Here is a 24784-nt window from a genome sequence, read left to right as displayed (position 1 = left end):
CCTGGCAGGCTACAGTCTACGGGTTTGCAAAGAGTTGAACATGACTGAGCAACTAACACTTTCACTGAAACCTCTTGAAAGCCTCGATGAGGCCGGGTGCGTGGAATTGCAAGGAGTTCACCCACAGGCTCACTGTGGTTCATTTGGGGTGTGTGTGTTTATGTGTTGGCCACACCTTGACGGCTGTGCAGTATCCTAATTCCCTGACCACTGGTGGAACCCTGAAGTGAAAGTGGAGTCCTCACCACTGGACTGCCAGGGAAGTCCCTCATCGTGGTTTTAACTCAGAGCCTGGTCTGTACCAGCCAGTGGGAGTGACTTCATGGCACTTTTTGCATGAAAAGCACTTGCCTGGTATAGGGAGCTGTCATCTTCCCCAGAGGTTCCCTTGTTCTTGAACCTTGTCAGATAGGGGCTTTCTGGGTCTTGCTTTGTTTCAAAAAACAAAAGCAACTGTTTTGTTTTTGTTTACCATCTCTCCTTTCAGGAAGGAAGCCAGCCCATGGTTTTACAGTTCATGTATATTTTACATTAGTTTTATCCTTTGATTGTGCCCTAAACTTTATATCTTGAACATGGCATGAATTATCTCTTACTTGAGGACTAAACATAAATTATGTGTATTCTCTATTTGCTCAGATATTCAGAGAAGCAAGGTGGTTGTGTGTGTTTTTTTTTTTAATTGTAGTACAGCACAGATGCAAGCAGATGCTCATTAATTCTTGCTGTCTTCAAAGATGGACTTTAAAAAATTTCTCATTTCCTGGTTGCTCTCAAATATCCTTTTTTGCCTCATTAGTAAGCTTACTAGTATTGTGTCTTCTCTCTAGTGGCATGAGAAAGTCCTTTGTTTAGAAAAATGTGCCTTGAATTTCAATACTCTTATACCACTTTAGATCCTCAGCTTCACACTTTATTCCAGTTGGAGCTTTAGCTCCTGTGTCTGCCAGTCAACAGTTAACAGGTAGCTAGTGCTGGGAAGGGGGCACAGGAGGAGGGAGGTGGGAAGGGAGCTCATTTTGCAAAGGAAGGTACACTTGTCAGAGGTGTTCCTGTTGCTGTTTGGTCTTGGGAAGGAGAGAACCTTTCCCTGAGCTGAATTGTCTGAAACTTAGTAGACACCAGATGGTGAATTTGCATAAATTCAGAATTCAGTTCAGAGATCTTTCACCTGCAGCGTGTGGATTCTAAAAGGGTCTATGCATGAGTTTCTGGGGCTATTGAACTTTGTCCCGCATCCCCCTGAGATGGTGTGTCAAAGTGTGGGTCTGCAGACATTTCTTTCTGGAATGTTTTCATCAGAGTTCAAAGGTTTCATGATCCAAAACAGGTTTGGAAACCTTCCTCTTGGCAGAGCTTCCTCCCCTACTTCCCCTCAACTGACCACACTGTGCGGTGTGTATGTCAGGTCTACACTGCGGGCTGCCCCACCATGAGCCTGACACTGATTAACAGGGGCCATCCCTCCAGCACTAATATCTTAGGAGGTGAGTTACCAGTATTGCTCCCATTTCACAGATGAGAAAACTGAAGAACAAAGAAGCTAAGGGCCTTGACTGAGGGCAAGTAGTGAATAAATATCAGGAACAAGAAATCTGAAGCTGGAGGAAAAGAGAAACTGTCAGGTTCAGGCGTTGGTACGAGAGTTTTCGTGATATGAAGTTTTGTGTCTTTACTTCATTGCTGTGTGGCTAATGCTGGTCTGTGCTGGCGCTCATGGCTCAAAAGACTCTCAGTGATGAAAGACAAGCATCAAAAAGTAGCGTGAAGCAGCGAATTCTGCAAACATGGAGCGAGAAGTACCCTGGCAAGTCTTTGCTGTACGTGCTCAGTTTGTGAAGCATGGACAGTGTGTGCTGCATAAGAAGTAGGTGGCTGTGCTGGGGAGATATGTCTTCTTCCAAAAGCTAGAATAGACATTGTGATTCTGGTATGCTTTTTTTTTTTTTTTTAGGAATTTTCTATTCATTTGGATGCCCAGTTACACATGCCAAGTAGTTCTGCTATTTCAGACTTTTTTTTTAATGAAAACCTTGCCACTTACTTACTCCGTTCATTTTCCCAAGAAACAGTCGCCGAGAGCGTGCTGATCAGGCAGCATTCGCCTGTGTGGCTAGTGTGGATTTGATCCTGGGGTTGAATTCTTCCCACTGGCATCTTGTACTGTGAGAAGGGGGAGTAAGCTTACGCCTGACTCTAAATTTAGCCTTCCCCACTTTCAGAATGGCGCGTCTCACACAGAAGCCCAACTTTGGGCTGATGTTTCTTCCCCAGCACATTACAAGGTGTGGAGTTGATGAAGTAGCTGCCACCGGGACTCTTCTGCATTTTTTGCATGACATTTCAAAGATCGCTCTGAAGTGTCCCCAGTTATGGCTGGTTTTCTCTTCAATGCTTAAATCAAGCAGGTCTATTAACCTCAACTAAACAGACCTTGTTAGAAGTTCACAGTGTCATTTTTCTGAGTCCTGCCTTCAGGGAAAAACATAGTAGGTACATATAGATGTTATTTCATTAAGTGAACCACTAGTAACAATTCTGATTTCAAATAGCCAAGACGCCAATAATATACACAAAAGAAACAGATTGCATCCTCAGGTGTCTAGACTTAAGGTTACTTACGCATAATCCATATACTTAGGTATAATCTTTTTATCAAGAACCAAAAGCACCTAGCGTAAATAAAAAGTTAGTCAAGGAAATGCTGCCCAGGCATCTTTGTAGTAAGAATCAAAGCACTTGAATCCAAAAATCTGAATATGAGGAGATTTCGAATTTTCATGTCCCTGGTATTTATTCACTGTTTGCCCTCAGGTCAAGGCCCTTAGCCTCTTCGCACTTCAGTGTCCTTGTCTGTCTTAGATGAAAAACCCAGGATTCAGATTAAGTGACTTGCAGAGTGTTTACTCAAACCGGGACTGAAAGCCAGACCTTTGGATCCTTTGCTGATGAGCTAAATTGCCTCCAAATATTGGCTTTGATGGGGGCAGTGCAGAGGAGCAGGGGAGGTAACCCCATGCTATGGTAAGTGGCGCCCAGCAGATCCGAGGAGAGACCACCAATTACCCCCAAGCGACCTCCCTGCCATGGAAGATGTTTTGTCTCAGTCGCTGCCCAGCCCCACCCAGCTGGGACATGACACCATCAGATGACCTGGTGACGATAACCACAGCAATGCAGTCTGTTCACTTGCGACATAGCAGACATTCTTAGCACACGCCGTCTCATTTAACTGGGTTCTCATGATTACCCTGAGCCAGGGGTCCTTGTCCCTTTTTCACTGACTAGGAATCGGGTTCTGAGGGTCACAGAGAGGGAGCCCAGGAAAAAGAGAGTGTAAGTAACCAGCAGGATTTGAACACAGCTCTGACCACTTACTTAGCTAAAGGGCTTCTCTTAGGAATTTTCAGCTCCCTTCTCTCCCTGCAAAAGTTCACAGGCCACAAGGTGGCAGGGGAGGGTGGGGGGGTGCTCCTCTGTTTACCTAAAACCCCAGTTGCAAACCATTTCCCCATTTTGAACACTTGTGCATAGTAACCTGCTGGTTCATTCGGGAGACAGACTGTGAGGTGCTTCTGCAGGACTGTGAAGAAGCGTGGGGTCCATGTATTAGGTGCTTCTCAGGAGACCAGAATTAGAGTCCTGCAGGCCCACAACCAAATGCTGACTTCACCAGGTACTGCTGTGTGACCTTGGTCAAGCCCCTCGACTCTCTCTCAACTTGTTTCCCTTTCTATCAGTGAGAACATAGTATTTACCTTGTCAGGTTGCTGCTAGGGCAACACAGAGCCAGCACTCAGTAAAAGGTAGTCTGGTAGTTGCTACTGACTGGGAGTGCGATGGGTCATCACATACACTGCAGTATGGTTATTTGAGCCTTAGAGGTCGCTAAGAGTCGGACACAACCGAGCGGCTTCACTTTCACTTTTCACTTTCATGCATTGGAGAGGGAAATGGCAACCCACTCCAGTGTTCTTGCCTGGAGAATCCCAGGGACGGGGGAGCCTCCTGGGCTGCCGTCTAAGGGGTCGCAGAGAGTCAGACACGACTGAAGCGACTTAGCGGCAGCAGAGTATGCATATTACAATGCTTTTCTCAAGTGTTGAGGCCGATACTTACATATTTGTATGACAAATGTTGTGTGTTCTTATTGCATAAAATTCACATGACTATATTAAATACATTCCTCTGTTATCCCGTCGCCAGATAAGAGGTGATGGTTTGGATGTTCAGCTGTCCCAGATATTTTGCCATGCATATATTGAAATTCACACTCAAACTTTTTTTGTGGTTTTTCCTGTAAGACCGTATATCTGTGACTTGGGTTGTTTGCTTCCCCCCCCATTGAATAAGATGTCACAGTCACTGTTCAGTATCAGATGGACAGCCCTGCGTTTCTGCCCAGTGGCTGTACTCCACGGTCTCTCACATTCTGATTGCAGCTCTCATCTCCGCAGGGTCCTGCTGGCCGCTCCATGACCCTGGCCACAGGGTCCCTGCGGAGGCAGGTTTCTGGCTTTCCTCCTCTTTTTCTGTTATCCAGCCTCTTCAGTTTGGTCAAGTGTGAACTGCCTGTGACCGACTTGGGGCTCTGCCATCAGGCCCCTTCAGATTGGCTGTGCCCAGACCAGACAGGTGTGAGCACTCTGGGTCAGGAGGTTAAGTGGCTTCACTAGGGTCCCTCTGGAGGCTCAGAGCAGCTCCGGGGGTAGAACTCAAAGCGTTCAGGCCCAAACCCCAAACTGCTGCCAGCTTCTCTCCACATGCCGTTCCTCTCGTCCCTGGCACAAATCTGTTTTCTCACCCTTGAGCTCATTTCCTGGCCGGGCCTCGGCCCACCTCTGCCCTTGGCCTGCTGCCCGGCCTTTGCCTCTCCTGCTTCGTCCCCCTCTCCCCCTCTCCGGGTGCCGTCCTGGGAGAATCCCTGGATTGTGACACTGTAGCTCTATTAAAAAGTGCTGGAAGTGCTAGTAAAGCAGGTAAGGCTGTTGCCGTGTCTTTGTTTCCATATGTTTTTTATTGAGAGCAGGTGGAGCTGGAAAACGAAGAGAAGATACGTACTCTGCTGCTGTTCTCTGCAAATGGTTTCCCGTATTTCACTGTGATATTTTAGGCTTGATTACCTCCCACGGTTGATACGATCCTCTGTAAACTCAGCTGGCATCTTTTGGCTCCATCGTAAAGTGGCTCAAAATACACGCTTCTGTGTGAGGGAGTTCAGCTAAAATAAGCACCGAAAGGCTATTAATTACAGCCAAGTTGGGAAATAAGATGGAATGTCAGCGCTTAGAGTCAATGTTAACAGGACTGTGGTAAATAGCGGGTACCTTGTGAATGCTAACGTGTTGTTTCTGCTCTGTTCCCTCATGCCTTCCCGGATTCAGAGAGAGGTAACCGGCGATTTTCTCTTCTCCCCCTCTTTGTGCTGTCTTCAGTGTCTAGAAAAGCTCATTTGCTTTCTTCATGCCCTTCTCACCTTCATCACAGCCATCGCTGTCTTTGCAAGGTGGAACTTCATTTTAACTTTTTCTCATCATCAGTGTTATGTGTCCTGCTTTCAAAACAGTGTGGATGTGGCTCTGGGGCCGTGATCCTCTGCTGCTTGACCCTGTCTGGGGAAGGTGATGGGCAGAGCCATGACTTGGTCCCTCTCACTGCTAGCTGAGCAGAATCTAGTCAGCGTGCTGGGGAGAAGACATGATAGAAATAGCAGGTTAGGTACCAGGTTGCGTAAGGAGGCTTTTCGTGCTTTGTGAAGAACTAATACTAGGACTGGCCTGTTAGGACTTCTCCATAGAGCTTTGTTGGTAAGGTTTGACTCTAGGATGATAGCCAGAGGGACTGACTCAATTTCAGGCTGGATTATTAGCTAAAATATATGGAATTCTTCTCCTCTCTTCTCACATCTAGAAGAACATACCGATGGAAAGGCTGCACCTCCAAAATGAAAGGTATTTGTACCTCAGATGCGTGTATTTTCAGTACTCTGAATGTCAGCCTGACCATTGGCTGATTGGGGGCTTTTAAGCTCCACGATTCCTCAGCTCTGTCACTTCATAAAAGCTCCATTTCTGATGGAAGGAGAACCTTTGGGAATTTTTCCTGTTGAAAGAATGATTGTCAGTACTGCTTGGCAAAGTGAAGAGACACCAGCGACAGCCCCTTTGCTTGCTCCCTCGGGGGAGGAGGGGCTGAGCTGCAACCGGCAGCCACTTCCTCCTTTAGGATGAGCTGCAGTCGTTGCTTAGCGGCCCGAGGGAAGGGAGACTGCACAGGCTGGGTGGTGACACTTCCAGGGTCAGTCTCCCAGAGGCCATGCTTAGGAGATTTGGGGAGCTTGATTGACTTTCTCACGCCTTCTGAGGGGACCCTGGCCCCGGGAGGTGGTGGAAGTTTCTGGAGGATGAGAGCGTGGGTTCGGATACCAGCTCCCTGGCCTAAAGTTCCCACTAAGTCTTGTGGGAGCCAATGGTGAGAATGTGTTCACATGTTTGGTAGGTCCTGCCGTCCGGGTTTATTCAGGGCTCCTCTCTGGGAACCAGTGCTCTGAGTATTAACAGCAAAGGCCATTCTAGAGAGGGCTACAGACTCTGGTTTGCCCGCAGCACCTGTAGTATTTATTTGCAGGTGGTCGCTTTTCAGACTTGCTGGGTGCGCAGTCTGTGTGTCTCATGAAAGCACCTGGTAAAGAAAGGGTTCCCCGTGGAGAATGTGTGTTTACGCAGGTGGTGAGCTGCTACAGTGCCCCTTTCAGAGTTTACAAACTTAACATCTTCTTAAGTTTGCAAAGAAAGTTGAGTTTACCAAATCGGAGCCTGAGCTTTGTGAAATTAGTAATGCCTGCATATGGTGTGTGTGCTGCTGGGCGAAATAAGAAAAAATCAAAGTGGCTCGTACATGTATGTAGCCAGTATGTATGTGTAACCTCCTGGATTAATTAGCCTTTTAGGAGGAAAGCGTTTCTCATCCCATTTCCTTCTCTTCCTTTCCCCAAGCCCCGAGAACAATAGTTTCAAAGTGCAATAAGAAAATAAGAGCCGTTAGGCAAAGAAGAGCAGGCAGCCTTGAAAACAGGACTCCTCCTTTTAGGCCCTTTGCAGGTGAGATGAAGAGAGAAAGCCCCTTATCATAAAGGGCTGGATTTGGAATGTTTGGACCAAATCTCCCTGCTGCTCTTTTGTCCTTGTTTGCAGGTGGGACCTGTCCTCTGCAGTGGTAACAACTCTGTTCGCTTATCGCCTCTACAGAAAGACAAGCTGGGAGGAAAGGGTCTTGGGAACCTTTCAGCAAGTGTTATTATATTTGTACCTCTGCAAAGATTTATTAAAATGTCCTTTGTGGATAAGGAGACAGTAGGAGACAGTATTTCAAAGTGGACCTTTTTTTTTTCTTTTTACTTCTTTTTCCTTATTTATAATAACAACAAATATTATTCTGTTTCCTCCATGGGCCAGCGTGTGTCAGACATAACATGTATTTGACCTGAGCGAACATGGGTTACATAAAAGACTTTACCAAATTGTGGAGACTTCGTCAGGAGTGCTAACAGAAAAGATTTAGCGAGAGACTGAATGGCAGGGAATCTGACAGAAAAGAAGGGAGAGAGCTACTGCCAGACACATCTAGGCTGTCGTGTGTGGGACTAGGGCAGTTCCAGAAAGCAGAGCCCAGGCCCGTAGGCACACGTTGTGGGGAGGCAAGTTTTCATTCATCATTAAGAGAAAATAATGTGTTGGTTTGTGGGAGCGTCCCAGTAGTGGAGCTCCTCCTGATCTGTTAAGTAAGTGAGGTTTTATACCACTGATGCATTCTAAGTACCACCTGTCTGGGTTGCTGTAGAAGGAGGGAAGAAATGTTAGCCTGGGTAACCGCTAAGAGGTCAGTCAGTTCAGTCGCTCAGGCATGTCCGACTCTTTATGACCCCATGAATCGCAGCATGCCAGGCCTCCCTGTCCATCACCAGCCCCCAGAGTTCACTCAGACTCACGTCTATCGAGTTGGTGATGCCATCGAGCCATCTCATCTTCTGTCGTCCCCTTCTCCTCCTGCCCCCAGTCCCTCCCAGCATCACAGTCTTTTCCAATGAGTCAACTCTTCACATGAGGTAGCCAAAGTACTGGAGTTTCAGCTTTAGCATCAGTCCTTCCAAAGAACACCCAGGACTGATCTCCTTTAGAATGGACTGGTTGGATCTCCTTGCAGTCCGAAATCAGATTGATTATATTCTTTGTAGCCAAAGATGAAGAAGCTCTATACAGTCAGCAAAAACAAGACCGGGAGCTGACTGTGGCTCAGATCATGAACTCCTTATTGCCAAATTCAGACTTAAATTGAAGAAAGTAGGGAAAACCACTAGACCATTCAAGTATGACCTAAATCAAATCCCTTATGATTATACAGTGGAAGTGAGAAATAGATTTAAGGGCCTAGATCTGATAGATAGAGTGCCAGATGAACTATGGACGGAGGTTCATGACATTGTACAGGAGACAGAGATCAAGACCATCCTCATGGAAAAGAAACGCAAAAAAGCAAAATGGTTGTCTGGGGAGGCCTTACAAATAGCTGTGAAAAGAAGAGAAGCGAAAAGCAAAGGAGAAAATGAAAGATATAAGCATCTGAATGCAGAGTTCCAAAGAATAACAAGAAGAGATAAGAAAGCCTTCCTCAACGATCAAAGAAATAGAGGAAAACAACAGAATGGGAAAGACTAGAGATCTCTTCAAGAAAATTAGAGATACCAAGGGAACATTTCGTGCAAAGATGGGCTCGATAAAGGACAGAAATGATATGGACCTAACAGAAGCAGAAGATATTAAGAAGAGGTGGCAAGAATATACAGAAAAGGTCTGTAGATGCCTCTTAAATTCCTTTTGAAGAGGGGTAAGATCATAAGCAAGTTTTCATTTACGGAAGAGTTGCAAGGGGAGGGATTTAGGGAAAGGGTGAGCAGTTCTGTCTTGGCAGCTTTTTAATGGAACCCATTTGAATAAAAAATCATTGATTCATTCATTCTATACAGATGGATTAAGCCCCTGCAGGGCGATTAAAATGCTGTTCAGCTGAGAACAATAAAAGCACTCTTTTGTCTTTTCCCTTTGCCATTAAGAAATTTGAGGCTGTTGTGTAAGATGTCTTAGCACTGACATTTTTCCCTGACAGAACTCACCGCTGGTCCACTGGGGGAGTAATTACTGGGGAGAAGAGCAAAAGAAGAGGAACAAAAAGAGCTGGAAACACAAAGGTTTCCCCTAACGGTGAAAGTAGCTGATTCCTGGTACACCCTTCTGTTACAGTTTAAGGAGGAGACACAGCTGTGAACCTTCCACTTCCTGGTTGATGGAGGAAATGCAGTGATCCCCTGACTGCAGGAACCAGGCGAGGCGGAACTCCAGAAGGGACTCGCTCCCGGAGAAAGCTGCAGCAAAGAGCAGAAGTGGTGCTTGCTGCTCAGTGTCACACACAGTGTCTCAGACAGACAGGCAGCTTGGAGAATGTGTCCGAAAAGACAGGAGCCTGTTCTGACTGGACCTCGGGGGTCATCTGAGCCAGATTTGTGGCTTTATGGGTGACCATGCCGAGGCCCGGGAGGAGGCATGACCCGGGGGGCGGGGGCAGGGAGCAGAGGGGCATGGAAGCCAGCCCGAGTGCCGCTGGCGGCTCTGAGACGCAAAGTCGGGGACAGGAGAGACACTGAAGGCGCGCAGGGGAAGACGCTCCCGCAGTGCGCTACAGCAGGCTGACCACACCCTCACGGTGTCAGAGCCCCTGTGGGCCCTGTTCGGCTGGGTGAGAACCACCAGCTCGGGGGGCTCTTCCCTCCCCAACCCCCGTCCGTGGTGCTGGGCTGATTGATCAGGAATACTGTAATGGAGGCTGGTAATTATGGCAATTTCTTGTCCCCTCGGGATACAGGAGAAGCTCTAGAAAGTGTTAAGGCGATGTTACACATGGGCATAAGGACGTTTAGGATCATAGCACCGATCAGAAAAAACACCTGAAAGGCTGAGTCAGGCCCTGTCTTAGTCAACGTGAAACTGGGTGTGCGTCATTGACTGTCCTTTGAGAAGCTCCAGAGTGAGAAGTTTAAGAAAGGAGAAGGAAGGGCACTGCATTGTGGTCTCTCAACTGCTTCGCTCTGAAGCTGGGACCCAAACGCCATTCTCCAGGGGATGGCCCGAGAGGCCGAGGTCACCCCAGACCTCCATGGCGCTGGCTGACTGGCCTGCCTCCTGCTGTTCAGCCTCTGTGGCCCTGGGGACGTCTTCTGAAACCCCTTCCTTTGGGTCTTTGGAGCCAGCCTGTCCTGGGCTTTCCTCCCTCCCAGCAGCCTTTTTTCATCCTTTCATTGGGCCCTTGGCCTCAGATAGGCCTTCACGTGCCTTTCCTCCTAAGGTCCAGCCCTTGTTTTGTGTTTTCTCACGCCCTACCCTTTCATCTGCTTCTCTGTCTTCAGCTGCCTGCACCCCCGACTCCACCCGGCCAGCTCCAGACCTGGCCTCAGCTCAGGGACTGAGTGTCCACCTGATCAGTGGGCCCCCAAACACCTCACACATCTTGTCCAACCTGGAGCTCACCAGCCTCCTTTACTAGATCCTTCCCTCTCCCCTCCCCAGGGTGAGGGCGCTTAGTTTTCCCAGCAGGGACTCCAGAGCTATTCCGGATTCTGCCTCTCATCTCCCACACCCGTGAGTCCTCCAGGCATCCGTCTAATACCTCTTACCCATCTGTCTCCTCCACCTCCCCTTGACCCACTTTGTTCTACCAGAAGCAACTTTTTAAAACACATGTCAGATGGGGTCTTGTGTCATATGACAGACTTGATGGCTCAGAGTAAGAGCCAGATTCCTGCCAGGACATGGTGCAGCCTCCCTGCAGCCATGGACCCTCACCGCAGTGCCAGGGGTCATGCCTAGGACTAGGAGTTCTTCCAAACCCTCTGTGGGCTTGCTTACCTCTGTGCCTTGCTCAAGCTCCTCTGAGTGTTCCTTGAACCATCGCTGCCCTCTCACCCTGGGGAGTTCCTGGTACTTAGAGATGCAGCTTAGATCTCACTGAGCATCTCTGTCACTGAACAGCTGGCTGCCTAGGCTGGCGCCTTGTCTGTTTGTGTTTGCATCTCTGGCGTGTCATAGTGGCTCAGAAGGTGTTTGAGGAAGTGAACTGAATATTACTTTTAAATGTAAGTTCTTATACCATATCATAATTTGGTTAGAATGTAAAGCCTACTGGCAAGTGTATTAGTTTTATATTGCTGCTATAATAAATTACCACAAACTTAGTGGCTTAAAGTCACACAGATTTATTCTCTTATAGTTCTGGAGATCAGAAATCTGGTCTTAGAGGTGAAAAATCATGGTGTCAGCAGGGCTGTCTTCCCACTAGAGAAGGCTTCCCACTTTTCCAGTCTTTAGAGGCTACCTGCCTGCCTTGGCTTGTAGCCCTTGTGCCTGTTCTGTATTGAGAATTCCCTTTGTAAGGCAAGTGCCTCCTCTTTCCCTTGTGTGTCAGGCCCACCCAGATAATCCAGGGCCACAGCCCCAAATCAGAATCCTTCACTCAGTCCCACCTGCAGAGTCCTCTTTGTAAAGTCATCTATTCACAGACTCTGGGAGTTAGGATAGGAATGTCTTGGGAGGGTCGTTATTTTATCTATAGCTGCAGCCATTTTCAGAAATCAGGTGCTGAAAAGGCAGGATTTTACAACAACCAGTTAATAGGTATTTGGATTTCATTCTGAATAATGATGAGATTAGCTCAGCCATTTATTTCTCTCACAAGAAGGAAGTTGTTCGACTTGTCTGTGTTGCAGGCCTGAAAGTGAATTCTTTTTTTTTTTTTTTAGATTATTTTTTGGCTATTTTGGGTCTTAGTTGCAGCATATGGGATCTAGTTTCCCTGATCGGGGATCGAACCCAGGCCCCCTACACTGGGAGTGCAGCGTCTTGGCCACCGGGGAAGTCCTTGAAAGTGAATTCTTACAAATCCTCATTCTTGGGACTTTTTGCTCTTTTAGGGTGACTTGGGATATGTTTCATGGCAATTAAATAGAGACATGCAAATCTCCTGACCCCTCCACAGGGAAGAGATGAGGGAACTTGTTTTCTCTTGGGAGGTTAAATTACCAACAGATTTCTGCCTCCCTGATCTATTAGCCTGGTACCTAGGAGGGAACAGGAAAAGACAAAGCTGGTTTTTTGTGTTTTTTTTTTTAAAGTATCAGAATGCCCCAAACAGAGCCTGCGCTGCTAAGCTGCCCATTTGGGAAAATGTGGGTCAGATGGTCGCCTTAGACCTTAATCACTTTCTCCTGAGCCAGAAGAAGATGAAGATTAATAATAATAATTTTAAAAAATTACTCCTGTGGGGTTGCATCTGAAGCGTGATGGTAGTGATCCATTGCTTATCGATCAGGGCCTGCTTGGCCCTCCCTGATAGTGGCCTGACTACACTCATAGGCCAGCCAGCAGTCGCAGAGAGCAGGATGGATCTTGGATGCTTACATCATAGATTATCAGAGCTGGAAAGGAACCCTGGAGAATTCCATCTTTTTTTTTTTTACTTCATGCCCGAGACTGTATAGCTCAGTGAAATCAGGAATGGGACTAGAAGTTGGGGTGCCTGGGTTCTGACCCGTTGCCCTCTGGTTGTCCCTTCCTCTCTCAGAGAGGACAGATGCTGGTGAGGTCTCTACTAAAGGTGGGATATAACAAGCTGTAATCCTTTGTGGTCCAGAACGCGGATCCTTTCAGCATTCAGACACAAGCAAGGTGCTAGGGGCCAGAGGGCCAGAGGGCTTTCGAACTGGGCCATGCGGAGTAGATGGTGTAGTGAGCTGCAGACTGTGCCGGATGGCACACAGTACACACCTGGCCAGGCAAGGGGAGGTGCTGTGAGTGGACACGGGGACCCAGCTTGCAGGGGCAGAGGGGAGAGCTGCTTAGCTGGACTAAGGATGCTGGAAGAGTTGGTGGGACAAACTTTGGAACTCCAGAAACCCAGACAAAATTTTTTGGACTTGCCATGGGTGACCACAAGAACTTCAAAGACTTAGCATCAGAAAAATGCTGACTGAACGTGGAATTTTGAAGGAGGAGAGCAGTGTGTGGTGAGACACTATGTGTTATCACTTTAGGAACTGCCCAGAAAAGAGAAGTAGCCAGAAGGAGGCAGGCCTGAAATGACTTCCCTAGAGCATGGTCTCCAACAAAAGTGATGCCTTCTCGTCGTTTGTCAAGTCATGTGCTATCCCGATGGGGGTTGGGACTAGGGAAGGCCTTGGAAGCACAGTATGGAGCAAGGCTGTCAGTTCAGTTGCTCAGTCACGTCCAACTTTTTGCGGCCCCACAGACTGCAGCACGCCAGGCTTCCCTGTCCATCACCAACTCCCAGAGCCTACTCAGACTCATGTCCATCAGGGTGGTGATGCCATCCAGCCATCTCATCCCCTGTCGTCCCCTTCTCCTCCTGCCTTCAGTCTTTCCCAGCATCGAGATCTTTTCCAGTGAGTCAGTTCTTTGCATCAGGTGGCCAAAGTATTGGAGTTTCAGCAAGGCTGTGCTTACCCCCAAAGTCTGGGCCCAGCTTCTCACGCAGACCCACCCTCAGCCTCAGTATCAGAGCAGCCATTCATACCTCTGACCACAGGCCAACTTTCTCGACGGATAATAGGGTGCATGCTTCTTGCCCTGTGCTTGAGAGAGGGGGGCACTCAGTACCAGTTAAAGCCAGGCCCAGAGACTGGGTATTGAGGGTGAATAAGGCACAAAAGGAGAAGGCAATGGCACCCCACTCCAGTAGTCTTGCCTGGAAAATGCTATGGACAGAGGAGCCTGGTGGGCTGCAGTCCATGGGGTCACACAGAGTTGGACATGACTGAGCGACTTCATTTTCACTCTTCACTTTCATGCATTGGAAAAGGAAATGGCAACCCACCCCAGTGTTCCTGCCTGGAGAATCCCAGAAATGGGGGAGCCTGGTGGGCTGCCATCTATGGGGTCGCACAGAGTCAGACACGACTGAAGCGACTTAGCAGCAGCAGCAAGGCACAAATCATCTTCACGGAACTTCAGCGGGGTGTGGGGAAGACAGAACTCACAAGCAGACACTCATGGTACTCAGTGGTGGGTGTTACGTGTGCAAGGAGCACGCTAGCACTGGACAGGGTGCTCACCCAGCTTCATCCAGGTCTTCAGCTATGGCCAAAGCCTGGAGACGATGTGAGCAAAGGCAGGGAGGCGAGACCTGCCTAGAAATCCTGAGCACTGGCAGGGCTGGCAAGGAAGGGGTGGATTCGAGGCACTGTCAGGAGGGAAATAGGCTGAATGGGGGGGGTTGGGTACAGAGTGCGGGGGCTAGGAATGGCGGGGCGGGAGTCAGGACGGCCCCTAGTTGTAGTATGGAGGGCACCAACTGCAATGGAAGCTGAGGTCATGGGAAGGTGGAGCAGAGCAGGTCTGTGGGCAGGTGTTCACAGGTGGAGATTCAAGTGCCTGTGGGTGGCTAGGAGCCACTGCAAGGTGGCCTGGGGCACAGCAAGGCGATGGGACAGGCTTTTCTGGCCAGGCCTTCACAGTGGCCAGTTGCCTTCAGCCGATAGATTCCTGTTCATTCCCGAAGAAGCCAAATCATTGTTGGGGAAAATCTGTCCTAGTTTGCAAGAACATCACCAGCTCTTACATTGAGAAGTGATTAATAAATTCATCTGTGGTTATGCCTACAAACAGGGATCCAAGCTTGGCAACACCTGCCAGGAAATTACTGTGATCCATTACCAGATGGGGAAGTATGAGCGTTTATTTTTCATAAACCTCTGATCTTTTAAACTGTTGTCCTCAGTAACAGCAGTGAGAAATGTAGTTGTGTGGCGTGGTTCTTTGAAGCCAGATCATGTCACAGGCACTGTCCTTTCCATCAGTAAAGGAGATGCTGAAATCCAGGGCCAGCTGCAGGCTCACCACGGAGTCTGAGCTGACAGTTTATGGGGTGATGCCACCGCCACCACCCCGAGCCCTGGAGTGAGAGGCGTGATTAGCAGAATCAAGTGCCTTTGACGGGACTTCGGCCTGTGGCGTCCTTCCGTGTCCCTGTGACTGCCTCTCGGCCTCTCCGCAGCCGTGGGTCGGGTCCAGTCTCTGGGCACGTGCTTACATGTCGGAGCCTGTTTTGCTTCTGCTACATCACTGTGTGTGTCTCAGTATCGCGCATACAAATTCATGCTCCTCTCAAGCCTGCGTTCTGTTTTGTGATCATAATATTTATAACCATGACATTTGTTGTTACTAGATAGAAGGTTCCCATAAAGTTCAATTTTCATTATGTGCTGTTCATTAAGATTCCAGAAGCTCAACAGAGTCTGGGGAACATTGTAGTTATTTTAGTCAGAAATGAATTCCTCACATCCATACAACTGTTCCTCTATTTGTGGTGGCTGTTGACATTTATTTTTTTTAAACCACTGCATATTCTGTTTACCTCTGACACGCTGGCTTCTAGCTCAGTTAACATTCATAACTAGAATGTGTGTTGTAAAGGTTCCTCATTCTAATGGACTGATAAACTTTGTTTGCACAGAGATTTTGCTTATGTAGCAAGAGATAAAGATACAAGAATTTTGAAATGTCATGTATTTCGATGTGATACACCAGCAAAAGCCATTGCCACAAGTCTCCACGAAATCTGTTCCAAGGTAAGGTGGGTCAGGGCAGAGGAGTTCAACCCACTTTTTTTTTTTCTCACTGCTGAACAAGGAAAGGGGTGTGGAAGGACGGGAGTCGGCACGTTCAGGTCAAGCTCTGGGAGAAGCACGCCAACCACCAGTCCTCCCAGCGTGGTTCATACTCTTTCTGATGTCAGCTATTGCTCTAAATGGCGCTTTACCTACAAAGGGAGCATGGCCTCGGTCCCTCCCACAGTCCGGTGGGTCTAATAAGTCGAGAAGTGGCCATGTGCCAGCAGCAGGGGGTTACCACTTAATCTGTGTTCCTCTGATGGCTGTGGGCCCGGAGGTCTACAAAAGACCAGGGTTATTGTGGGGCTTGTTACATTAGAGATGGAAGAGGAATGCATTCTGAACAGTCAGGAGAATGTCAGTTACTCTGAGGTACCGTCACTTACTATTCCCCCCAGAGAAAAGGGCACAGTTCTCAAAGTATGCAGCTCGGAGATGGGGGTTGGGGGTCCGGCAGTGGACTAAAGCCGGTTTAACTTGAAAATGAAGCAGGCACTCCACTGCCTGGAACAGCTGAGGTCACAGGGTCCATAACCACGAGCCAAAGCTACGTTTTCTCTTCATTAGATTATGGCTGAACGGAAGAATGCCAAGGCCCTGGCCTGCAGCTCCTTACAGGAAAGGACTCACGGGAACCTTGACGTCCCCCTGCAAGGTAGGTCCGCCCCCCCTCACCTTGGTGCTGGCACTCCACGTCTGAGTCACCAAACGCAGGGTCTCAGACATGTACATGTCGAGTGTCCCTCAGAACCACGCTGGACCCACCAGACCCAGGCCGAGCCTGCACTTGGGGCCTTGAGTGTGGCTTAGAGCTGACTTTATGTCAACAGGGTTAGGTACTAAGAACCATGATGAGTTTTGCTGTTGGACAAAATTAAAGACAATTACCTTTAGTGGCTTTGTAACTCATGTACAGCCTGGGGTAAGGACCAGCTAGTTTAAAAATATGTGGGTTGATATTTTGGGGAGCTCTGTTTAGTCACTTCTCCTGTCTCTGATTGCACCCCTTTGTAATTAAATTTCCTCCGGGCATCAACCTCCCCTAATAAACCAAACACCCAAAGCTGCTACTTAGCATACTTCCAAGAGACCATCACAGCTTAACACATAGATTCCAGTTCCTTCTTTCAAATGCTTACCTACCTAGAAGTGAAAGGTGAATGGAGTTTCTTTTAAGCTTTTTATTTTCTATTGTATATAGCCGATTAACAAGGTTGTGATAAGTTTCAGGTGCACAGCAAAGCGACCCAGCCATACACACACATGTATCCATGAAAGGTGAAGGGGACTTTGATTGATGGCCCCAGTGTCGGGCAGAAGAAGTGGCTGTTCTTATAGAATGATAGTCACATTCACCTCTAGAAAGGCAGGATGTTATGTGTATGTTGGAACCTTTGAGAAAGATGTGTTGTTTTCTTCCCTGTAGTAGATTTTCCAACACCAAAGACTGAGCTGGTCCAGAAGTTCCACGTGCAGTATTTGGGCATGCTACCAGTGGACAAACCGGTCGGTATGTGAAACCTTCACAGTCTTTCCACTTGGCAAGTGTTTGGTGTTCACCTTCCCATGAGGGTGGCATCTGCTCTTTCACTCCTTTGCTTTGTCTTGAACCAGATCCTCACACTGTCACCAGCTAGAGCACACAGCAGTCCTGGTCAGAGAGCAGTGCAGGGCTTTCCTGGTGGCTCAGTGGTAAAGAATTCATCTGCCAGTGCTGGAGACACAGGTTTGATCCCTGGTCCAGGAAGATCCCACATGCTGCAGAGCAAAATAAAATTATAACAAAAGAACAGGACGGGCAGACTAAACTCCTTCGACTCATGGTCCCAGAATATAGGGACTTGAATGAAGAGGACCTGATTTCTCATTCACCCAACAGTTCAGAGGTGCATAAGCCAGGGCTGTGGAAGGGCCCTGCTGTTTTGAATCAGAGCATCTGTCTCAGACCGGGGCATCTGCTTCAGTCCTTGTCAAGTGCTGGGCGGGGACGAGGGCTGAGGGAGCCCTTCTGCTTTCCCATCAAGGTGTGTCCTAGAAGTACACCCAGCATCAGCAGTCAGCTACATTTCATGGCTGGGATTTAGTTGCTTAGCCATACCAAGCTGGAAGGAGTCTGGGAGATGTCGCCTTTTTCTGGATTAAAAAAACGGCTGTGGAGAAATCAGAACCCTCACGTACTGCTGGGGTGAATGTAGAATGGCGTGGCTGCCCTAGAAATCAGTCTGGCAACTCCTCAGAAGTTAAATGTAGTATTATCATTTGACCCAGCAGTTCTACTCCTGGACATACACCCAAGTGAAATGAAAACAACTGTCCACATGAAACACCTCGTACAGGAGTGTTCACAGCAGTATCATTCATAATAGTCACAAAGTAGAAACAGCCCAAATGTCCTTCAGCTGAAGAGTGAATAAAAAACACTTTTATACTGTGGTGATTATTTGGCAATAAAAAGGAATGAAGCGTTAGACTTGCTGCAACATGCCTGAACCTTGAAGACATCATGCTAAATGAAGGAAGCCAATTATAAAAGACTGTACCCTTTACAATTCCATTTATATGAAATGTGTCCAGAGTAGGCACATCTCTAAAGATAGGACTAGAAGGCTGGAGGCAGTGAAGGGTGACTCCTGAAAGGTATGGGGTTTCTTTTAGGGAGTGATAAAAATGTTCTAAAACCATGGTGATGGTTGCACAATTCTGAATGTATTAAACACCATTGAAGTTTGCACTTTACATGAGTAAATTGTATGGTATGTGAATTAGATCTCAATGAAGTTGTTATAGCACCCACCAAAAATAGCTGTGGGAACACTCAGCCAGAGGGCCCCATTGAACAACACATACTCTTCGTGTCCAGGGGCCATCTAAACTTGGCCTTACTTAAGTAACAAGGCACAATAAAAGATGATCAGGGTAATCTGGCAGAGGCTGGCTTCTGTTGGACCCCCCGCCCCTTTTCAAGGTTCCTTGCTTAGAAAAAAGGTAGCAGCATTTGAGTAATGTTTCTATACTTGGAGCTGGGGAATCTTGGGAGAGACAGTCTGGTTAGATAGGACATCACACATTACATCTCTGGAAGTTCTCATGACCCTTTGTTCTGTTGAAAACACTGGCATTTCTTTTCTTTTGAGCCATGAAATGCTCAAATGAAACGTCTGGGGCTACAAAAAAAAATGTCTGGGCATAGCTGCTGCTGGGTGATTTGGATCCATATTTGAGAGTCAGGAATAGCCTTAGGGCCTTTTTCAATTATCCCTTCCATCCACAGGAATGGATACCCTGAACAATGCCATAGAAAGTCTTATGACCTCCTCTAGCAAGGAGGAATGGCCGTCAGTGAACATGAACGTGGCCGACGCTACTGTGACTGTCATCAGTGAGAAGGTGAGAAAGGTGGCAGATACGGTTGGCCTGTCTGGGATACAGTGCAGTTTCACACACGATAAGCTTCTGTGAAACTCAGGCACATGCCAAGGCTTGGCCTCTGGGGAGCTGTGCTTGCTTGTGGTTAAAATAACTTACATTAAAAAAAAAGAAAACTGCCCTTTGTGTCTGGATCTATGCACACACCTCAGAGGATTCTGTTCTGGTGCTTCTCATTCTTCCTTTGCCCAGGAGATTGGAGTCATTTGCTAGAGGTGACTGTATGATGTTAGCAGTAACTCGCTAATGGGGCTTGGTTTCCTGACCACTCTCCAGGCTCCAGCATTGACTCGGCTGTTACCTGGGGCTGGGGTTTAGTAGATGCATCTGTTGTGGAAAGGTCCTGTGGTAGCAGGAGTCGCTGGTCATCTGGAGAGAGGCCAGCAATTAGCCTCAGACACAAATTATCTCAACTTTGTGGTTGAGAAAACTGAGGCACAGAGAGGTTAAGCAACTGGCACCAGGCACACAGCTATGTTGGGGTCCTTTAACGACCGGGACCTGATGGTCCAGAGGCAACGATAAGAAAGTGAAAGAGAGAAAGAAGCTGATATTCCCTGGTTTACGCAGAGAACCAATAAAGTCCTTGACACAGGACTTGCATTGCTCACAAAGGCACCGGGCGCCCTCTCAAGGAGGGTGAAGGCACAGGGCGCCTTCTCGAGAGAGTCTTAGAAGCCCGGGCAGGAGAGTGAGCAAGACGGGTCTCTGCATTCCAGAGAATCAGCCGAGGAGAGAGAAAGAAAGAAAGAAAGACACGGGCACCCAAGCTCTGATGGAGCAAAGGTGCTTTAATGATTTCTCTGTGAGTATATAAAGGCTGTGGTACAAGAAGTTTCCTTCGACAATAATAAAGATCAGAAAACCAAATGTACAGCAGCTGTTACCAAGGGAACAGGGATTAATAATGGTCACAAGGTCAGGAGACAGTCCATATCTCAAGAAAGGGGATTGAGACTAAGCAGTTTTGTCGTAAAGAGAATGTTTACTAAAGGAGACTCAAGCCTGTCTCACACAATGACCTCTGTTCCTGGGAGCAGCCTGCTGTTCCGCTTAAAAAGAAACAAAGGACTTGTGAGAAACGTCAGGTAGGAATCCTCCTGTTAAACGTTCCCTGACACAGCTAGCAGTAGCAGGGGCAGTCTTCCATTCTGCCTCTGTGAGGCGCCTGTCACGGAAAGATCGTAAGTCCTTGTCTGCTCTTGCTTCTGTCCACTAGCAGCTCGCCTTCACAGCCAGTTCAGTTTCTGAGGATGCTCACTGAGCCTGCAGGCCTGGCCTGCTGGATCTTCTTCAAGTCTGCAACATGTGGTGCCTTTTCCTACCCCAGCACCTTTGCAGGCGCTGCTCCCCTTGGCCTACCCAGATCTCAACATAAATGTCTTTCCTCCAAGAAAGCTTCCCACCTCTCAGACCAGCTTAGTTTGCCTGCTAAGCAATCCCACAGCACCTGAGTGAATATTTCATAAGACCAGATGTTCACGAGCCAAAAGTCAACATTCTGGATGTATTTACTAATTTTCACAAATTACAAATGGCTGTTGCAGAGGATATAGTGTTCATTAGAGTGAGTTCCGAACATTTCTTAACTCAGCATCATATGGATATCAGTTAGTGAAAAAGAAAAGAGGAAAAAAAAAAAAAAGCATTTGGTAACTTTTTGTTTACATAGTTTTTGATAGAAATATGATTCAGTAGTTCCTTGGTGGCTCAGATGGTAAAGAATCTAGCTTCAATGCGGGAGACCAGGGTTCAGTCCCTAGATCAGGAAGATCACCTGGAGAAAGGAATGACCACCCACTCCAGTATTCCTGCCTGGAGAATTCTGTGGACAGAGGAGCCTGGCGGGCTACGGTCAGTGGGGTTGCAAAGAGTCAGACACGACTGAGCAACTAACACTTAACGATTCATGTGCTGTTGAGTTGGGGAAGACCTGGGTGGGAAGAGATCCCGTGAATCTTTTCCTCTTGGTGCTCTGGGGTTTCCAGTGGGTTTTCCAGGGCAAGTGGATTCTGAGCCACTGTCTGGGCAATACATAAAACGTGTACATGACATTGTTCCTACCCACAGTGAATTACAGGCTTGGAGTGGAGTGGACAGAGACCAAAACACTCATACCTGGTTGCTCTGTGGCTCAGAGTAGATTCAATTTCAGAATGAGCCACCCACAGCGGTGAGGCCTCTCCAGACACATTTAGAAACTTCCCTTTCTAGAAAAAATACAAGTCCTTTCTAAACTCAGTCTGGCCGTATATTTTTAAATACCATTTCCTCTGTGCAGCCACTGTAAGCCAATTCTATGACTTACGGTCTGAATGTGTCTGTCACTGTGGCTGGGCTGCTGAACAGGGTCTCTTGCAGAATGAAGAGGAGACCCTGGTGGAGTGTCGGGTGCGATTCCTGTCCTTCATGGGCGTCGGGAAGGATGTGCACACGTTTGCCTTCATCATGGATACTGGGAACCAGCACTTCGAGTGCCACGTTTTCTGGTGTGAGCCTAATGCCGGTAACGTGTCGGAGGCGGTGCAGGCTGCCTGCATGGTGAGTAAGCCCACTGTGGGGGTTCCACCCTCAGGCCTTTGCTTTTGTCTGATATGCCATAAATTAGAGCAGAGTTTCTGACTTTAAAGAAGCTAAGTCTAAGCTCTAAAGCAAGACCTTACTGTGTGACACCCTCATTCCTGAGCTGTTTGCTGTCTTAAGAGGGCAGGACACCCGGAAGCAGCAGGACTGGCTGGAGTCGAGTTCTTCTTAGAGACTCCAGGAATGCTGAAAGCAGTGACCTTCAAAACCATGAATTTGAGGATTCTCAATTCTTGAGCCCTAGTTAATTTCAGTGTGTGATCAGGAGATGCTGGTCATGTGTGAATTGGTGCCAGTTTTGGAACCAAATCAATAATTTTTTTTTAATTCAGTGTATCAAATGGTCTTTATTTTAGATAGTTGGTCTAAGTGCATTGTTCTTGTTTACTTTGTATCTATGAACTCTATTCTTACCACACCCCTGTTAGGTAGTTCTCTTTTATTTATAACAAAATAGAGGCTCAGAGGAAAGCACGCTACTGGGGGCACTTGCTTATTTGTTTGGGATGGGGGCAGGCCCCAGGACAGAGTTGTTAAGTGACAGAGGCTGTGTTTGCCCCCAAGTCTGGATGGAGGAGTGACCCAGAGCAAGAAGGGGGCCCTGAAAATAGCTCGTTCCTAAAGTTTAAAGTGAAGGAGTAGCTGGAAGCATGCTGTTGGGGCACTTGGTCATTTGTTTGAGAAAGGGCTAGCCCCAGGGCAGCGTTGGTAAGCAACAGAGCCTGTGTTCACCCCCAAGTCTCCAGGCAGTAAAGCCAGTGCTTCTGTACCACATATATGATTTCAAATGATCCATGCCACAAATATCGTTTGAGCTCCTGTTATTCCAGCCCCTGGAAAAGTTCTAGTAAGGAGGAGGGAACTGTTTGAAGGAGGCATCCAAACCTGGGCTGCATGGTGTATTCTACAACAGCAGGTGGGGTGGGTGGAACCAGGTGGAAGGAGGTGCAGTCCATGGCACGAAGGGTGATCTCATGCCAGGGTGTTACCTTCAGCAGAGATTGTTAAGCAAGACAGTGAATAGACCATGCTCCAAAAGAGAGAGAAGAAAACAAAGTGGAGGAGGGTTAAAAGGACGCAGCTGAGGTGGGGAGATCACCAGGGGGCCAGGGGAGAGCTGCGTCTAAACCAGGAGTGGCAGTGGGACAGGAAGGAAGCAGGTGATGGAGAATCATCTGGCTGGTGACGAGGAATGCAGAATTTGAAGCACCTGCCCGAAGGCAGTGGCACCCCACTCCAGTACTCTTGCCTGGAAAATCCCACGGACCGAGGAGCCTGGTAGGCTTCAGTCCATAGGGTCGCAAAGAGTCGGACACGACTGAGCGACTTCACTTTCACTTTTCACTTTCATGCATTGGAGAAGGAAATGACAACCCACTCCAGCGTTCTTGCCTGGAGAATCCCAGGGACGGCGGAGCCTAGTGGGCTGCTGTCTATGGGGTTGCAGAGAGTCGGACACGACTGAAGCGACTTAGCAGCAACAGCAGCAGCACTTCCCTTAACTCAGTCCACTGTTTGTGGGCTGGACTCTGGGAAGTTCAAGTAGGACTAAGATGTGAGTACTGTGGAGTTTGGGACTGTGGGGAGATGCAAAAACTGACATTCTGTTATGGTGCAGAAAGTGCTCTAAGTGTAAGACTGCACCGGATGGAGGAGTGACCTGGAGGAAGAAAGGGGCCCTGAAGAAAGGCTGCTCGTCAAGTCTGAGATGAAGGAGTAGCTGGAAGTACGCCGTCGGGGCTCTTACTCATTTGTTTGGGATGGGGGAGAGCCACACGGTTTTGAGGCTGAGGGAAATGAGTCAGCAAAGCTGCATTGAAACGGGTGTCATATTTGTTGTTGGGCCAAGGTCTTGGTGGAAGTTGAAGATCCTGGAGCTGGGCTTAGCCTGCCGATTGGGTTAAAGTAACTTTGAGACCTGCCAGATGCCAGGCGTCCAGGAACAGGTGGAGCTGGCTGGGGCAGTGAAGGGCGTTCTCTGTTTCTTTGCAGACGAGCACGTTGCTAGGTTAAGAAGGAGAAAGGAAGGGGTGGCTGGACAGAGAGGCAGAGGTGGACACCTCTGAAAGCAGAGGGCAGAGGGGAAGGCGCTCTGTGTAGTGCACTTGTTATGTGGCTTCGTCCCCACCACAGTCCTTTGTCAGAGAACAGTCTCCCCTTATGTACTGTGGGGCCAGGATTCTGTCTCAGATCCACCTGCATATAAAGAACCAGGGCCCAGTGGAGGGGGACGGGGCAGTGGAGGAGTTGAGATGAACCTCCTGACTGGATGTAGGGAGCTGAGATGGGATGAAGGGACTGTGTGGAGAAAATAGAAAATGGGAGAATCCAGCCAAGCAAAAATGGATGGTAACTGTTTTGTGTGTGTGTGAAATTATAAACAAATTGTAACAGATGATTTTAGTCATAAAATGAATGGCTTTTAGCCTTAATTATACATTTTCAATGCTGATGACAAATAATTAGCTTTATCACTGGTTATAGTGATTCCAAGACTCATTGTCTCTTCTCTAGAAATAATTTCTACTCATTTACCATTTTAATTGTATGAGGGCCACCAGCTAAAGTGACTGAGCCAATCTAGTGTAAGACATTAGGGATGAACCTTTCTTTATACTCTGTATCCAGCATTTCTAACTTGGTGTCTTTCCTCTTGATTCAAATCTGCATGGTTCCCCATCTGAAATATCTATGTGTGAATGCGTGCAGTCTGAAATGTCTCTGGCATTAACACATTCTGAATTTACTTAATTGTTAGGCATGTTTTGCAGCTGAGTGGTAGACGCCCAGTTGAAAATATTTTGATGAAAGTGAGAGGGAGAGGGGTCCTCTTAATGAAATTCATCAGGCATAATTTTGACTCACACTGGATGTAACATAACTAACACTAGAAACTCCCCATCCGGTGTCCCATGTTGCCATACCTGCCGTTTATAAAACTGTGCTTTGGAATTGTGTACTTCTGGTTGTGATGCAAACCTAGAAACATACTTTACACACAGGAGACGATAAATTGTTTTTCATGTGACTGGGTTGAAAGGGGCT

At 47.7% G+C, this 24784-nt stretch overlaps 1 protein-coding gene across 13 annotated transcripts in view; it reads left to right on the top strand.

Moving 5' to 3' along the window:
* The window catches only part of APBB2 (amyloid beta precursor protein binding family B member 2), a 381548-nt gene that overhangs the window by 351947 nt on the left and 4817 nt on the right, over positions 1–24784 (top strand). For 8 of the 13 annotated variants that reach the window (XM_069593939.1, XM_069593932.1, XM_069593937.1 and 5 more), the window contains 5 exons: positions 15574–15688; positions 16298–16385; positions 17157–17240; positions 19002–19117; positions 21518–21697. In XM_069593939.1, coding sequence (XP_069450040.1) covers positions 15574–15688; positions 16298–16385; positions 17157–17240; positions 19002–19117; positions 21518–21697 — 583 coding nt within the window. Of the gene's footprint in view, positions 1–5278; positions 5391–15573; positions 15689–16297; positions 16386–17156; positions 17241–19001; positions 19118–21517; positions 21698–24784 lie in introns of those variants that run through there. The other 5 variants (XM_069593941.1, XM_069593936.1, XM_069593940.1 and 2 more) reach the window with 2 other exon arrangements.

This window comes from Ovis canadensis, chromosome 6, assembly GCF_042477335.2.
Source record: "Ovis canadensis isolate MfBH-ARS-UI-01 breed Bighorn chromosome 6, ARS-UI_OviCan_v2, whole genome shotgun sequence".
NCBI classification, from domain to species: Eukaryota; Metazoa; Chordata; class Mammalia; order Artiodactyla; family Bovidae; genus Ovis; species Ovis canadensis.
This window is presented reverse-complemented; position numbering and strand designations above follow the sequence as displayed.